Below are 18,667 nucleotides of genomic sequence, written 5' to 3' on the forward strand. Positions count from 1 at the left end.
ATTTACCATGTGCCCCGAAAGCTAGCATTAGCAGCTAACCACCAGTTTTGCGGAAGCTTGTTAAAAGCTACCGACGCATTCAATTAGCATGAAACCATATCCCAGAGAACGGTCGCCTCGGTATACATATGTTATTAACCCCTAGGGTCATTTTACGCCAGAATTGTCCTTTAACGAGTGAAAAATAACCTAGGAGATAAAGAGACCTTTTAAAGGCCACTGATGTTTACCTGCCACGTTGAGTCTGCAGGTGGAGGAGGCGGAGCCTATCTGGTTCTCGGCCCTGCAGGTGTACTCTCCGATGTCGGCCTTGGTGGCTTTGCTGAGCTTCAGACAAGCCACGCCCTTTGTGTACTCCAGCCTGCAGGTGGGGCTGGACCGGATCTTCCCGTCCGCCTTGAACCACGCCACCTTGATCTCCGGCGTGCCCGCCACCTGACACTTCAGACACACGCCGTCTCCGGACGTCACCTCCATGGGCTCCAGGGACTCCACGAAGTACGGCGGTTCTGTGGTCACAAACAGCACAAAATAAATAATAATTAATAAACATAAGGTTTACGTTCAGCACCTGAACCGAATGAATGTTAAATCTATGTGAGCATCAAAACTAAACCAGGGGGTTCAAACTCAACTTCTCTAAAGGCCAGACTGGAAAAAGGAAATCATATCCAGAGACAGACATGTAGAGATTATTGGCACGCTTTTATTTTAAGAGAAAAAGTCACGTATTATGACTGTATTATTGCCTGTCTCATATAGTCTTCTCACTCACAGTTTGGGCCTCTTAACACCCCCAAAAAAGTCGGCAACAAAAATCCTAAGCCGTCATAGAAAAAAAGCAATGAAATTGTCAAAAAAGTGACAAAAACGTTGAAAAGAAGTGCCTAAAGCATCGAACAAAAAAAACATCTCTCCAAAAGGTATCCATAAATACAGACCATCTCTCCAAACAAGCCGTTCTCACTCCGAACTCGTAAAATACAAACGTTTGGACACTGGCTGACAGCGTGTGAAGAGACGAAAAAAAGCGTCCTTCAGCGTGTTAGTAGAACGTGCCGGGGAGAGCAGCAGCTACACAGGGTTTAGAGAGGAGTATGTAAGGGGGAAATACCACGTAGGGAGGTTGGTCGGGGGGGTGGATGGGTCAAACACAGGACTTTCATCCAGGAGACCGGGGATCGTGTCCCGTGTGTGTCTTTAACCGTCCCGTTATTCCCGCGAGTCACGAAAACGTAAGCCCACCTTCAACCTTTCCCTAAACCCAACTGTCCCGTTCTTCTCGCGAGACACGGAAACGTAAGCCCACCTTCAACCTTTCCCTAAACCCAACTGTCCCGTTCTTCCCGCGAGTCATGAAAAGGTAAGCCCGCCTTCAACCTTTCCCTAAACCCAACTGTCCCGTTCTTCTCGCGAGTCACGAAAACATAAGCCCACCTTCAACCTTTCCCTAAACCCAACTGTCCCGTTCTTCTCGCGAGACACGAAAAGGTAAGCCCACCCACAACCTTTCACTAAACCCAACCGTCCCGTTCCCACGTGTCACAGACCTTATCCTTAACATAACTGCGCCAAATAGTCCTGACCAAGCGCGTTTAGTTAAAGCGCGTTATATGACGCTAAAGGAGACTTTTAGCGTCAATAACAACGACAAAGACACCTGACCAAGCGTCCGTATTTTACGAGATAGGGAGTGAGAATGTGTTGCTCCAAAAGGTATCCATAACAACAGTACCATCTCTCCAAAATGACACATAAAAAAGGTTGCACTGACCGAGGATGGACACGGTTGCGTCACACGAGTCCTTTCCGGCATCGTTGGAAACTTGGCAGGAGTATTTCCCGGCGGCGTCTTTGTCGTCGGTGCTCAGACACTCGAGGATGCAGGAGCTCTCCGTCGTGGTGATGTTGTGTTTGTAGGAAGCAAAGATCTGCTGGCCGTCTTTGTACCAGCTGACTGTGATTTTAGGAGTCCCGGTGTACAGGCACTCCAGCGTTAACGGTTTGCCCTTCTCCACCGACACGTCCTTCAGCTTCTTGGAGAAGGCCGCCGGCTCTGAGCGACACAAGCACACACACACACACACACACACACACACACACACACACAGACACACACAGAGTTTATTCCACAACGAAATGTATCAGAAGACACACACACACACAGTCACAAAGAGACACGGCAGTATGGGCTTAAAGAAAGGCGACAAACTGTTGAAAAAAGAGACACACACACACACACACACACACACACACACACACGAAAAGATACACAACGATACACACACAAACACACACACACACACAAGATACACACACACACACACACACACACAGAAGATACACAACGACACGCACACAAACACACACACACAAACACACACACACACATGAGAATATACACAAAGACACACATGAGCTCACACACACACACACACACACACACACACACAAGAAGATACAAAAAGACACACACACAAACACACACAGACACACACACACGAAAACATACAAAAAGACACACACACAAACACACACACACACACACAAGATACACACACACACACACACAGAAGATACACAACGACACGCACACAAACACACACATACACGAAAAGATACACAACGATACACACACAAACACACACACACACACACAAGATACACACACACACACACACACACACACAGAAGATACACAAACACGCACACAAACACACACACACACAGACAGACACAATATACACGACACGCACACAAACACACACAAACACAGACACACACACACACACAAGATACACACACACACACACACACACACACAAGAAGATACAGAAATACACAAACACACGAAAAAACCGACAAAGACTTTTTTTTAGAAGCAACAAAGCATCTGAAAAAGCGACATCAACGGCAAACGGACAAACACTTAGCAGAAAACTACAAAAATGAAGAAAAAAGCAAAGTCTGTGTTGTGGTGCATACACAGCAACACTTTACTTCTGAATGACTACATAACGGAGGACCAGCAGACCTTTGACGGTGAGATTAACGGGGCAGCTTTCCTTCCCTGCGTCGTTGATGATCTGACAGGTGTACTCTCCGGCGTGAGATCTGTCCACACTGAACAGCTCCAGGAGGACTTGGTTATCCTTCAGGGAGAAGTTACAGCCCCGTCCCGCCATGATCTCCTTGGTTCCTCTGAACCACTTCAGCTTGAGGGGGGCGCTGCCTTTCACCATGGCGGAGAAAGTCACGTTGGAGCCGGGCATGGCGTCCACCGGCTGCAGCGGCACCACGAACGACGGAGGTTCTGGGGTGGAGGCAGACAGTCACTCATCAAACATGGTGCCATCTTTTATCTAACGCCCATGCTAAGTCTAGCATTAATCCATCATTTATTCCTGCTAACGGACACCGTTTCGGGCATTAACCCTTACTTAAAGGAGAATTTCGGTTGATTTCATCCCGTAGCTCTGTTGTGTGTAAATGTGGAGTGCTGTCAGTAGAGAGAAAAACTAAACCAATGGGTGCTGCATACACCGTGTTATCCTCCTGCTAGCGTTAGCACCCAACAGGCTTAAACAGGGCAGGTTTTAAACCTGTTTTTAGCCTCTAAACATGCTCGAGATGTCATTACAAGTGCCTCCCCATGTGCAGTGATTCCTTCTGAGTGAACACAGTGAATCTGACTGGAATATTGGATTGTATGAGTTTGACAATCGACTAGTGTGGACTTGACCGGAAAACATGAAATAAACAGAGGTATGTGCACTGGCTGGATTAACTCAACTTTTATGCCTTTCTGTCACATCTCCTGCAGTCAGATTCACTGTGTTCACTCAGAAGGAATCACTGCACATGGGGAGGCTCTTGTAATGACATTTCGAGCATGTTTAGAGGCTAAAAAAAAGTTTAAAACTTGCCCTGTTTAAGCCTGTTGGGTGCTAACGCTAGCAGGAGGATAACTCAGTGTAGGCAGCACCCATTGGTTTAGTTTTTTTTTTGCTACTGACAGCACTCCACATTTCCAAACAACAGAGCTACGTGTTGAAATTGACCAGAATTCTCCTTTAATAAAGGAGTGATAGAAAGCAAAACCGATGTTACCTTGTCATAGTTGAATAACGACAGTTCGGAGGGTAAAATAGGACGTACGTAGAACCTCACAGTCCCATTGACACCTCTTGACTCTGCAAATCTCACAATTTGGAACTGCCTCTGAAAACGGGCGAATCCCAACGAGGCTAATAGTTGACGTCAACTCGGTTGCTGCACCTTAATTGGCTCTGGTCTGTACCTTTGTGACGCCCCAAAATTTAACAAACAGACCACTGGTCTGAGACCAGCTGGTCTTTAGGGCCCAGTTTTTCAACAAAAAAAAAGAATCTAGATCAAATTGATATACGGATTTGGAAATCCCATGTTTTGCTATCCAGGATCACTGGGATCCAAATACCAAATTTCAGGATGACCAAATCCTGTTGACCAGAGCCTTAAATGGAGCCAACAGTGTAGCCTGCTGGCTCAGCAGAGAACTACAGGTAGGACACATACCGGTGGCCACAAGTAGACATTGTTGGTTTTAAGAAACAGAAACACTGTAATAAACGGAAACATTTTTATTTAACTTTATTTAACATTTTATTTTTATTTTTTATTTGTTATTTTGTTATGTTTTTTGTTTGTTTGTTTTTGTTTACCATATCTCATTAGATGTGACATGCTTCACATATGAAGGAATGTATATGTCATCAGTAAACATTGATTTTGTGATCATTCACTTTTTTTATTTGGTTCAAAAAAATCACAACTGAATCCAGCCTTCTGATTGGATCAGGATAATCCTGTTTTTTTTGGATCAAATAGATCTCAAACTGAGTTCAAAGTTTTGAAAAACCCAAAAAGTTCAGGTTTGATCCAGATCAAATGTAAGATCGGATTACATGCTCTGATCTTAGTTCTGAATCCCTCTTTTGTTTTTGAAAAACCCATTTCCAAGATTTGATCCAATCCGTGATCCGAAATCCCACTGGATTACTTTTGAAAAACTGGGCCCTGAATGTAGATCTCACACGTATAATTTATTTTAGCTGCGAGCTTTGAACTTCCACTGGAATTACAAAGAAGAAAGTTTGCAAGTTGTTCAAGGATACTGATAATGAACCACGGTTGTAAGTGCAGTATTCCAGGCTGTACAGGGAAGGCTGACACTTTTCTCATTTCATCGCGAGCTGCCGGTGATGGAGCTCCGTCAGGTCAGCGGTAGTTGGTGGTATAGTTACCCCAGAAAAGGTGACTGTGCGCTGGGTACAGAGCACCGCAAGCTGCCGGTCCCAGCAACATGGCCAACAGCACTCACTGGGACTGGCAGCTGCAGACCACCCTGTCCCCGCTCCCATTCTAACTGCCTCCCCGTGTGCTGCTGCACATGAGGAGAAAGCAGAGAGAGAGGGGCGACTTTCTTTAGAAAAGACGCCAGTATTGTCCGGCGAACACGCGAAGGTATTTCTCTCTTGTGGCCACCAAAAACAGTCTCCTCTCTCTTCTGTTCTGTGACTGAGGAGCAGCCCCTCCCCTCTCCCCTCTCGGGTCATTTTCAGCCCAACCAATGTTACATACCCTATTAGGAGACCTTTAGCCTCCTGAGACCGTCCTGATCTCGCGAGCTCCAGTTTTCCACTCGCAGATCAGTCTGGCATCTTGAGACAGAGAAAATTTGGAGCCGTTCGCCAAACGACCGACCAATCAGCGTTGGTTTTGAGGCGGGTTTAGGTGTGACGCAACGAGAAGCGACTGTTCAGTCTAAACAACGTGGCGGCTTCCACGGATGAGATGAGCGTAGCTATCGCGCAAGTTTTATCCGAATTAGAAAGTATTCTTTCATTGAAAGAAGAGCAAAAAACGGCACTGGAGGCTTTTCTCGGAGGAAAAGATGTTTTTGCTCTTCTCCCGTCTATCACCAACATAGGTGGTGATAGACAGATGGTTTATCCAATCAGCTAACCAGGATTTTCGCCCCTTCCCAAAAGTTCTCCAACGGAAAGTTCCCAGATGGATATGCTGAGCAAATGCGTAGCAATCCATCTGGCGGAGTCAGGTTAGGAGACCTTAAAGAAGAGTGTGAAATACCCTATATAATCATTCTATCACCCCTTTAAACACAAAAAAATTCAAATAGTTCCTGACCTTTGACAACCAAGGAGGCTGTAGTTTCACTGGATCCTGCCTTGTTGACAGCTTTACATTTATACACTCCGGAGTCGGACAGCTTCATCGTGGACACTTTGAGCGTGCAGCTGTTGTTGCTGAATGAAATCTCATAATTGGGTCCGCTCTGTATCTCCTCCCCATCATGGTACCAGGAGATGGTGAAAGGTGGGGAGCCCGACACTTTGCATTCCATCTCTCCAGCTGTTCCAAAGATTGTGTTGCAATCCTTCAACTTCCTTGAGAAAGTTGGAGGTACGGTTTTATCTGTTAGGGAGGAAAACAAGGAGTTAGTGGAGCATCGGGACTAAATAGGTGTAAATGTGCTGTCATTAATAGGGCTGGATATGGGCAACTACTGAAAACTAACATTAAATGTCTGGTCAGATATATTAAGTAGTAGATATAATGAGTAGGGTTGGGTATCGTTTGGATTTTTCCAATACTGGTCCTGAACCGATACTTTTAAAACAGTGCTGGTGCCCAAACGGCTTGTTTATTGCTTAGGCCAGAGTTTCTAAAATGTGGGTATATGTCCCCCTAGGGGTACTTTGGAGGACTGCAGGGGGTAGGTGTCCCCCTAGGGTACTTTGGAGGACTGCAGGGGGTAGGTGTCCCCCTAGGGGTACTCTGGAGGACTGCAGGGGGTACGTGTCCCCCTAGGGGTACTCTGGAGGACTGCAGGGGGTACGTAAGATTAGTTGCTAAATGTTTTTCAGTTACAAGGCTGTAGTTACTTCTACTGTCTTTTTTTCTAAGTTTGGCCCTAGCGTTGCCTTACTTCCTTCTTTCTAACATTTTGTTTTGTCTCCTTTTTCCATCATCATTTAAATGTTTTCCAGGTACAAGGCTGTTGTTTAGTAAATCTTTCGCTGACTATCACTGTATTTTCATGTACATGGCTTAAAAACACTGTTCAAAGGGGGGGTACATTATTGAAAAAAGCTTGAGAACCACTGGCTTAGGCCATATGGTCAAATTTAAATGATTTACCAGTATTTGTAATGTAATAACAATAACTTATTAAGCCACACGTTAGGACCGTTTAGCTGTCCGCATTTTAACCGTGTTTAATCCAGCTGCTAGCTAACGGTAGGCTAACGTAACCTGATGCCAAGTGTAATATGTTAACTAGCGTAATGTGCAGCGATGCTTGACCAACTGCCACCTTGCTTGTTTGAAAGCCATGATGTCTCTCTCTCTCTCATGGGTGGGCCAAATTCTCTGGGTGGGCAAAGCAGAGAAAGGGGAGGTAACCTTTCCCCTTATGACGTCATAAAGGGAAGATTCCTGATTGGCCCATCTGAGCTTTCATTTTCTCAAAGGCAGAGCAGGATACCCAGGGCTCGGTTTACACCTATCACCATTTCTAGCCACTGGGGGACCATAGGCAGGCTGGGGGAACTCACATAAATGTTAAAAAACCTCATAAAGTGACATTTTCATGCCATGGGACCTTTAAATCAAAATTTGGTCAATTAAGACCGGGTTTTTTTTGTTTTCGTTTCATTTATTTCTATAAGTTATTGTGCAGTTACTTGAGTTGAAGTAATATTTAACATTTGAGAACTTGGTTTCTGTTACACTTAATGAGTATTTTTGTGTTTATTGTTATATGTGGCCCCCGTAAAACCGCATTGCGCCCCAGTCAAGTCAAGTCATAATAGTCAAAATGTTCTAGAACTGCTACCGTTTGTAGAAATCCATGTTTATATTTCTCAAAATAAGCTATACAAAAGATAGATAGAAAGAAGATATATACATATAAGTCGACACACACACACACATATATATATATATATATATATATATATATATATAAGTCATTTTGATATTGGTACCAAATCTCAGGTACCTTATTGGCATTAACTTGAGGAATATTAAACAATACCCAGCCCTAGTCATTAAACTCCAAGTAGGAAGAAGACACCAACCTAAAACAGTGAGATTAATTTTACTCAGGTCCTTCCCGACCTCGTTCATAACCTCAAACGTATATTCTCCAGAGTCCAATTTCTCCGCAGAGAGAACATTCAGGCTGGAAATCATCTGAGAAAATGATATTTTGTATTTCCTCCCGGAGGCCAGCTCGACGCCATCCTTGAACCACTTCGGTATGAGCGCTGGGGTTCCACACACTTTGACTTCCAGGGCTGCCATATCGCCGGCTGTCACGCTCAGAGCATCGGGCTTGTCCACTATCTTAGCGGGTTCTGGAAGCAACAGAGAAGAAGCAGAACATGTTCTTAATCAAACCTGCAGGAGGAAGGATGGGGAAAAAAACTGCATGAGAAAGAGAGAATTATATGATTACAAACCTAGAACAGTCAAGTTAGCGAAACACTCCACACTCCCAGCATCGTTTCTGAGTTGGCAGGTGTATTTGCCTGCCGTGGTTGCATCAGCCTTAAAGACTTTAAGAGCGACCATGTTGTTCTCAAAGGTGATTTTCCTGTTGTCACCGTCCCTGAGAATGTGATCCTTGTCTTGAACCCAGGACACAGTAATGGGTTCAGAGCCTTTAACAGTGGCTACAAGGGTCACCTCCTCTCCCAGTATCACTGTCATGTTTGACAGTTTCTTCACAAACGACGGCGGCTCTGAGGGGAGGAGAAAAACTCAAAGTCAGCAAGGTGACAATACTTATCTAATAGTTATGATTTTAATTTGAGACTATCGCAATTTCTACTGACCTCTGAGTTTAACTGATGTCTGGCAGGTGTCACTTCCTACACTGTTTGACACTTTACACTCGTATTCGCCGGCATCCGAGGGCTCTATCCCAATGATATGCAGCGTAGCCGAGCTGCCCTCGCTCACCATCTTAAACTTCCTGCTCTCCATCAGAGGTTTCCTGTCTTTGAACCAGGTGATCTGGAACGGAGCTGTACCGCTCATCTCGCAGTACAGACTCACGTCCTTACCCTTCAGCCCTTCAACGGGCTGAGGTACTTTGACAAAAGATGGTGGGTCTACAGAAAGATCAGGAAACTGTTAAAGTGGCATACACGGGAAAATAATCCATGACGAAATCTTAAAGCTGAAACCTGTAACATTTTGTGTGTTGTTGCCCTCTGCAGTAGCAAAAGCCCCACAGCTAAGATGGCGGGCTGTTATTGAAGTTTTTGTAAAAGGAGAAGATGTTGGAACGGCAGGTCGTGTAAATGTCACTGGCACGTTTTCTCGTTTTTTACGTGGTGGCCAGCACGAAAATGTGAAGTAATGTATTTCAAAGGGAAGGATCTTCCTATTCACAACCGTCCCGCGTCCCCCACGGCCGTCTCCCGGCGTGTGAGGCGGCCTTTCCCCGTAGGGTTTTTCCTAAACCCAACCTCCGCCATCCCGTTATTGTCGCGCGGCCACTTCCCGGCATATGGGGCGTCCTTTTCGGCCGTCTCCCGGCCGTCTCCTGCCTGTGTCCCCCCGCGGCTGTCTCTCGTAAAAAACGTGCCCGTGAACACGTAAAAATAACGTGACATTTACACGAACTGCCGTGAGACTGGGTTGGAACTACAGACAAGATGGCAGAGCTGCGTGACTAAAGTCTACATGGCGAAATATTTTTGAAAAGATAAGATGGGATAGTAATTTTGGGAAGTCTATGGAATTACGTCTGAGAAAGCTACATTTTTGGGCAAAATGTGTGTTTTTGTGAGAGGTTGTTGGGACTACAGCTAGGTTTTAGTTGTAAATATTTGTCTAAACTACACTTAAAATGGTGGCGTTGCTGTTAAAGATGGTTTGAACTACAGCTAATTTGCTGTGGAAAGTTGTTGGTAGTTCAGTCGAGGTTGCTGAGAAAATGCGTACATTGTGAAACTGTTGAAATTACAGCAATGATGGCAGAATTGATGTGGAATTGGTTGGGACCATAGTTCAGATGGCAGACTTGTGAGTGATCAAATGTTAAAATTATTAGGGAAGGTTGTTGTAGCTAAAACGAAAGTGTAAGAATTTGTTGGAACTACAACTAGGATGGCAGAGTTGTGGAAGTGCACTGGGATGAGCTGTGATGGCGGAGTTCTTGTGGAAGAACCATTGGATTACAACTAAAAAAGAAGACTTGGATATGATGGCAGATTTTGGAACTACAGCCCAAATGGCAAACGTATAAATGGTCGATGGAACTACAGCTTACATGGTGGAGTTGTTGTGGGAATTGGCAGAATTTGGGGAAAAGATGTTGGAACTACAATCCAAATGGAGTCGTGGAAGTGCACTGAAACTACAGGTGACAAGACAAAGCGGTTGTGGAAGGATGTTGGAGCTACAGCTAAAAGGTAAGATTGTGGAATTTCGTGGAACTATGACAGCAGATTTTTTTGTGAAAAGGATGTTGGAACGACAGCCAAAATGGCAAACTTAAACTGTAAATGTTCAATGGAACTAAAGCTAACATAAGCCGCTTATTTTGCAGTTCCTAGAACATAACATTCCTAGAACCCTTTTTTCTCCTGTTCTGACTGGACCAATTTGGGGATTATTAAGTTCCTCTGGCCACAGTTCCTATAACTCTTTCAGCTCCTACTTCAGGGCACGGTCTTTTCCCTGTACTCATATTTAAATCCTAAAATCTCAGTCTATTGACCGATATTGCACTATTCCTTCCCTCTCTTTTGTATATTTTTTGTAAAATTGTAAATTTTATTGTTGGCCATTTAGCCAGTGCAAATGCAAATGGAAAAAAAAAACGTTTTTGGGGGAGAGTAGTTAGTACAACTGTTTAGAAGTGGACTGTTACTATAACTACGTTCCTGTAACTACTTGGTCAGAAAGAGGTTATGGTGGAGTTATTGTGGAAATTTGTTGAAAGTTCAGCTAAAATGGCGGATTTTTTGGGGAAAAGATGTTGGCGCTACAGTCCAAATGGAGTCGTGAAAGTGCACTGAAACTACTGATGAGAGGCCAAAGTTGTTGTGGAAGGATGATGGAGCTAAAAAGACAGACTTGTGGAATTTGTTGGAACTACAATAAAGACACTAGTTAAATGTGGAATGTTGTTGGAACTACAGCTAAAATGGCTGAGGTATTGTAGACGATTGTGTATCCAGGTGTTTATTTGACTGAAAAGGTCACAGCATGTGCTGTATGTCCGTGAAGGTTGTCAGTCATCCAGGTCATGGTAGTTCTCTGTGATAAGCAAAGGCAACTGGACTTGCTAGAATTTCTTGAAGACGCTCCGCCTTTCATCCAAGAGACTTCTTTAGATCTGACTGACTAGTGGGGAGACCCAGGCATTAAACCTCTGGTGGGTTGAGTCAGCTGAGGGTCGTTAGTCACATGAGGCTTGTTAGTCACATGGGAGTCATAGGAGGTCGTTGAGAGTTGTTGGGAGTCACATGGGAGTCGTTAGGACGACTAGTCAGTCAGAACTCAAGAAGTCTCTTGGATGAGAAGCAAAACGTCTTAAAGAAATTCTAGCAAGTCAAGTTGCCTTTGCTTATCACAGGGAACAAGGTCCCAGCATGTTTTCATTTGCATTGCCCAAACAAAGGGCCAACCCAAGGAGCTGATGAACATTTCTCAATAGCAGAACAACATAACGAGTGTTGAACCAAGTTGCCAGCCTAAGCGGTCGACAATACTCCACCATATTGGATGTATATATAAAGGGCTTGTAAAAATGTTACGTATTTCAGCTTTAAGCAATACAAAAACAACTCTAACTAAAACGTCAACCTCACACTGAAGAGCTAGTGCATCAGAAACTCAGACCATGAATAATTAATGATTAGGAAGTCAGTGAGAGGCTGACCTTTAACGGTAAGTGTGGTGCTGCAGCTGACACTGCCAGCATCATTCTGAGCTTCACAGGTGTAAACGCCATCATCATCAAAACTGGTGCGGACCAGTTCCAGGACTGCTACTGAATCAACAAATGATGTCCTGTAGTTGCCCCCATCTGTGACCTTGGTGTCGTGTTTGTACCAGGTCATTTTCAGAGGGACTGTGCCACTCACTTTGCACTCCAGGCGGAGTGACTCACCCTGCTTCACAAACTTAGTGGCAGGGAGTTTCAGCAGAAACTCAGGTGGTTCTGGAAAGCCAAAATACAGACATATTAGCTACTGGAAGATGTAGGGACTTTTAAACTAGATTGTTACAACAATTACATGAAGTGAGCAAATGAGATAAACTGAGTAGATGAGCTGACAATGATGGGTTAACAGCAGAGACGGGATGGTTGTGGAAAAAGCAAGTGCATCACAAAGGCAACAAACAGTTCTTGATGAGAAGCTGCAGCAGTGTAGAAGCTTATAAAAGAGTAACAATGAAAGTGCGGCGAAAGCTGGGAAAATGTGACAGAATCACTCGTTTTAACCAGCGATGCATATGTGAGATGAATACAGCCACGCAAGAGTTGATATAAAAGATGCAAGTCGAACCTTTGACTGTCAAGTCTGCACTACAGCGTACAGAGCCAGCATCGTTACTGACTTGGCAAGAGTAAACTCCACTCTGGGTGACACCCACTGAATAGAGCTCTAAGAAGCAAGACTGTCCCTCCAGCCCTGTGAAACAAGTGGGCCCAGTCATGAGCTCGGTTTTGTCCTTGAACCATTTGACCGTGAAGGGTGGCGTTCCCTTAAATGTGCCTTTGAAGCGAACAGTGCCATTGGGTAGAGCTGCCTGGGACTCAGGCAGCGTCACAAAGCTGGGAGGCTCTGAAGAACAAGACGGACCATGTTAAAGAGGTACTCACCTTTGGTGTAGGATTGCACAAACAATCACGTTGGAAAGCACTGTCTAACCTTTAACCGTGAGGGATCCACTGCAGTTGCAACTTCCCGCTGCGTTGGTCAGTTTGCAAGAGTAGGAGCCTGCGTCAGATCTCTCCAGCTGTTCGATTTCGATGGACACATTATTGTCCTGCTGAATGAGTTTGTGTTTTACACCACTAGAGATTTTGGTCCCGTCTTTCTGCCATTCCACAGAGATGGGGAGGGAACCAGATATTTTGCAACATATCTGAACAAAGGAGCCCAATATCTCTTGCATGTCTACCAGGGATTTGATGAAGCTTGGGGCAATTACTTGTTCTGTTACCAAAGGAATCATAAGAAAGTAATTAGACTTTATTCAACATCACTGCATCCCTATGTACCACAGGAGTTTTACATGTTTTACACCAACCTAGTACGATCACTTTGACTTTGCAGGTGCAGCTACTGATGTGGTTTGCCACCTCAAAGACATACTCTCCTTCATCCTCCTTCTGAGCGGACTGAACTTTTAGGCTGCTGATATTATTCTCAAAGATCAGCTTGTGCTGCCTGATGGACTGAAGCTCCCTGCCATCTTTCATCCATTTCACTTTGAGCTCAGGGGAGCCCGTTACCTTACAGTCCAGACTGACTGGATCTCCGACTGTAACCTTTATCACTTCAGGTTTCTCTGTGATTTGAGGAGGCTCTACAATGCAAAGCAAAGTAAAAAAAATGTATAGAGTTTCATACAAAGTTAGGACCATGGAAAGATTTGAAAGCCATGATTAGTTAAGCACAGGTATACCTTGCACCGTTAGGGTGGCAAAGCACTTATCCTGCCCAGCCTCGTTTACCACCTGGCAGGTGTATTTCCCGTTGTGTGTCACCTCGCAGGCAGGAATCCTGAGAGAGGCCACATTGTTTTCAAATGTTCTCTCAATCTTTGTATCCTCCAAAATCCAGTTCTCATCTTTTTGCCATTGTACAGAGAGAGTGGGAGAACCCTTGACAACACACTGAAACTCTGCCATTTTACCCAGAACAGTGGCAGCGTTCTCAATCCTCTTGGTAAATGTTGGTGGTTCTAGCAGAGAAAACCAGTTAAAAGTTAAAGTAAATTTCCAGTTTTTACCTCAAAAGATTAAAAAAAATGTGGATTTGTAACAGTGCAGATCCATTTTTGCGACACGACTGAATCGTGGTGTCATCATATATCCATGGTTGATGCTCCAAGCCCTTGACCGGCAGCTAATTGGACGAACGCGTCACGTGGGTCTGGCTACTCCTGAATTTCAAAATGACCGTCATGGCGGGTCGTTGAGAATACAATCTAGTATTTTACGAAGATAGTTCACCGAAACGTGTTTCTGAAAACATTTTAAGCGAGAAATAGGCCGTACAGCTGCTGAATCAATCAGTCTTCATTTCAGAATGACAAAGGTCAGTTTAAAATATTTCCGTCTACTTCTACTGGATAGTCGCGTCAAGTTCAACGGATTAATTTGCATAAAGATGGGCATCGGCCAGCTTTTTTGACGCGCAGCATTTTTTCAAATGCAGCGCCACCTTCCCAGGATGCTTTGCGGGCACGTTAAAGTCGCTTGACGTCACCCATAGGAATAGGGTGGAGCGTTGCACGGCCAGGTGGATCAGCACTGTTATTCTCATCAGACCAACCTTTGAGGTTTAGCGTAGTCTTACAATTACAGCTTCCCACCTCGTTGGCAACCGTACACTGGTATTCACCGACATCTACAGCGTCACATTTGTGCACCTCTAGACCCACAGTGTCATTCATCTGGGAGAAGCCATGTTTAGCACTGGGTTTGATCTCCTTTGCATCTTTGTGCCATGTTATCTCAAACGGACCAGTCCCAGCAACCTGACACTCAAAACAAGCAGTGGAGCCCTTCACAACATCAGATGGAGCCAGCTCTCTAATAAATGATGGCGGTTCTGAGATGAGAGAAAGCAAACTGTCATCTACCTACCTTTTTCTCTTGAGGTTATTCTTTTCTAAAAAAAAATATATGCCACAGACTCTATCAGTATTTTCTCAACTATGTAAAAGATGCCGTTTTTATAAAATAGTGATTCTCAGTATGAAATAATCTTTTTGTTTTAGAAACCCAAAATTAAAACACTCAACTGGAATCAATGCCAATACAATACTATAGTCATCTGAATAAAGGCTTTTTAACTTTTTACAAATAAAGGGTGCTTTTCTTCTTTTTCAAACTTCAATGCCAATACAGTTCTTTTAAGCAGAATGTCAAATAATCTAGGAAAGACGGCCTCTACAGTCTTTGGGGAACCATTGCCTACAATTGACTATTCTTAAAGCTCCTGCACAATGAGCACCATGTCTTCTGCCACAACTAACCTTTGACCTTGAGCTCCGTGCTGCAGCTCTCACTGCCAGCCTCATTGCGAGCCTCGCAGTAGTAAAGCCCACTGTCTTTAATATCAGTTCCACAGACTTCCAGAGTGGCCACAGAGTTAACAAAGGCCATCTTGTACCGATCGCTGGGGCTGATCTCAGAGCCTTCCCTGAACCAGCAGATGTCTATCTCAGGTGTGCCGGTCACCTGGCACTCAAACATTTTATTCTGACCGGGACGGACCACGGACACACGAGCCGGGGTTCGTGTGAACTTAGGGGGCTCTAAGGAACAAAATTAAACAATAGATGTAACCATCAGATAAGACGATGAGGGGAAAACTCTGATCTCTGTAAAGTTGACAATGTACAGTATATGTTTCCATCCAAATGTTGCTCAAATTTTAAGCAAATCTAAGATTCCATCAGTTAATAGTTCATTGTTTGACTAACTTAAGCATGAAACCTCTTTGCAATATTTAGACTTTGTGGAATTCCTTCCTTAACCCCTCCTGTCATTTTGGAGTTTTCCTAAAAATGGAGAGGCTCTCCAAAAACAGAGCTACAAAGGGTTACAAACCATATATAAAGAGCAGTGAGAAGGACCTTTTTTTGCCTTCTTGTATTGGGGTCAAATCCCCTTTGAGTTTAACGTTGCACTTGCTTTTTCTTGTGTCTTTTGCAAGTGATTCGAGCCCTTGATGGTAAAAGCAGTGGGCAAGTGGGAAGTGCCTAACGGTCAAGTTTTTGATTAACTTTTGATTGAATACTCCATCACAAAGTGGAGGGTCAGCTTTAAGGCAACAGATTGAAAATTGTCCATAAGAACAGATGGATGGAGACATATTTACTGACTCAGTTTGACATAAAGAATGATAACCTTTGACAAAGAGTGTTGCCTGGCATGAAGTGGAGCCCACATCGTTCTGTATTTCACAGACATAGTCTCCAGAATCTGAGGTTTTCGCAAAGAAAAGCTCCAGTGAGCTTGAGGTGTTGTCTTTGATAACAGAGCAGTCGGCACTGGAAGAAATCTCCTTCTTGTTTTTAAACCACTTGATGGTCAGTGGTGGCGTGCCAGAGACCAGTACGTTAAACTGGACTTTTGAGCCAGGCAAAACATTCATGGATTCAGGCTTTTCAAGAATCCATGGTGGTTCTGGAAGAGAGAAAAATACGAAGTAATGCTTCTGAAACCTGCATATGGCAAATATCCTTTTAGCTGTGTAACTATAGTTTGATTAGACTCATCAACTTGTGCTCAAACCTTTGACAAACAGGATCCCAGAGCACTGGACAGATCCCGCTTTGTTTTTAGCCATGCAGGTATAGCTGCCGCTATCTTTACTGTCAAGATTTGAGATTTCCAGAAAAGCAACATTTTCAAAGAATGTGCATTTGTGTTTCTCATCAGTCTGGATTTCTTTCTCATCTCTGTACCATTGTATGGTTATCGGCAGTGAGCCGGATACAAGACACTCCAGATGAGCAAACGATCCTTTGATACCTTCCGTCTTTTTTAGTTTTCTTGTAAAAGACGGTGGAATTATTTGATCTGAATTAGAATAGAAGAAAAAAGAGGTGAGAAGAAACGTTCAAAGTAAGAAGTAACTAAACAAAAGTTGTTTCTAGGTTACACATTAAGAACTGACCGAGAATGGTGAGTGTGGCCTCGCAAGAACTTTGGCCGGCATCATTTGAAACCTCGAAGGTGTAGTCACTACTGTCACTTTTCTCAGTTTTGATAATCTTGAGCACAGAGCTGGTGTCTGTGCCACGTATTTTATATCTCTGACCTGAGGTCAGCTCCTTGCCGGCCTTTAGCCATCTGGCCTTGAGGGGTTTTGTGCCCAAGAACCGAACTTCCAGCGTGGCCGGATCCCCCTGAGTCACGCTGACAGACTTGGCTTCCTCTGTGATCTTAGCGGGCTCTGACACGTCAAACAAAAGAGTCAGAAAAGAATCCAAAAACGTGATTTACTACAACACAGTGTCGGACTAAGAACTGAAGTCAAAAGCAGACTAAAGACTTTTCAAGATGCATTTGGTCCTCATCAACTCATAAGGTCATGAAATGATCATGTGACAGTTATTTTTTTTTGATTGATTTTGTTTTATTTGATAATCGATTAATTGTTAAAGTAATATTTCATGCAGAAATGGCAGAAAATGTTTCTTGCTTTTATCTGTTTTGTATCAGACTAAACTTAATGGGCCATATTTCAACGATCTAAGCGCACGGCGTGAAGCGCCTGGCTCAGGTGCGTTTAGGGCGTGTCTAAATCCACTTTTGCTAGTTTGACGGCAGTAAAAAGGGTCCGTGCGCCGGGTGCATGGTTCTAAAGGGTTGTACTTAGTGTCTTCATTAATCAGAGGGGTGTTTTGGGCGTAACATGCAATCAACCAATTAGAGATCATCTCCCATTCCCTTTAAAAGCCAGGCGCGTTTGGACCTTGGAGCATTGCTATTATGATGGAGGATTTACACCATAATATTTTTATTTGTAATCTTCTGCATGTGTGTGTGCTGCTGTGTGTCCCTGTGTGTGTAACAAGTATTGTGTGCACGTGCTGTGCACGAGCCTAGGAGCATTTTACTAATGCTCTGTTAAAATAACAATGAAATGCTGCGTTATTGACTTTAGACCAGGTTTTTGTTGGTCAACGGCGCGACCACTTCCCGCTGCCTCACGATAGTAATACTCCCAGAATGCACCTGAACACACCTCCCTGTAAGACCAGCACGCCCAGAATGCACCTGAACACACCTCCCTGTAAGACCAGCATGCCCAGAATGCACCTGAACACACCTCCCTGTAAGACCAGCACGCCCATGGGTGCAAAGATGGGTGCAGGTGCATTTGCTATTTAAACGACGTGGGAGCTGGACGGGAAATTGACAATTGCGTCGGCCTTAAACTAAGACACTTGAGTTGGGCTTTACGCTGCAAGATAGGGCCCAATATCTTTGGCATTTGGACAAAACAAGTTAGGGCTGCAACTTATTTTCATTGTGGATTATTTTCTGGATGAATGGATTAGTTGTTTGGTTTCTAAAATGTCAGAAAATGGTTAAAAATGTGGATCAGTGTTTCCCAAAAAAGCCCAAGATGACGTCCTCAAATGTCTTGTTTTGTCCACAACTCAAGCTATTTTAATTTAATAGTTGACAACTAAGCGATTAATCGTTGAGGCTCTAGCTTTATGACACGTATGTTAGATGGAGAGAAGTGACAACTGTTTGTCAATCAAGTGTTCACAATTTGTAAACCTTAATAATTAATTAATTTGTTAACTTGCATCAGTTTACTACTGGGATGTAACACTTAGTTTGGTTGGCCATTTGAGGAAAACTTTGTGCTAGTAAACT

At 43.9% G+C, this 18,667-nt stretch overlaps 1 protein-coding gene across 1 annotated transcript in view; it reads right to left on the bottom strand.

The window, feature by feature from the left end:
* Nucleotides 1-18,667, bottom strand: part of ttn.2 (titin, tandem duplicate 2) — a 363,393-nt gene that overhangs the window by 243,334 nt on the left and 101,392 nt on the right. The window contains exons 42-49 of the mRNA XM_036004140.1: nt 11,966-12,247; nt 8,904-9,182; nt 8,529-8,810; nt 8,145-8,423; nt 6,190-6,477; nt 3,035-3,313; nt 1,775-2,056; nt 231-509 (exon numbers count right to left, since the gene is read on the bottom strand). Coding sequence (XP_035860033.1) covers nt 231-509; nt 1,775-2,056; nt 3,035-3,313; nt 6,190-6,477; nt 8,145-8,423; nt 8,529-8,810; nt 8,904-9,182; nt 11,966-12,247 — 2,250 coding nt within the window. The remainder of the gene's footprint in view (nt 1-230; nt 510-1,774; nt 2,057-3,034; nt 3,314-6,189; nt 6,478-8,144; nt 8,424-8,528; nt 8,811-8,903; nt 9,183-11,965; nt 12,248-18,667) is intronic.

This window comes from Sander lucioperca, chromosome 8 (genome assembly GCF_008315115.2).
Source record: "Sander lucioperca isolate FBNREF2018 chromosome 8, SLUC_FBN_1.2, whole genome shotgun sequence".
NCBI lineage: Eukaryota > Metazoa > Chordata > Actinopteri > Perciformes > Percidae > Sander > Sander lucioperca.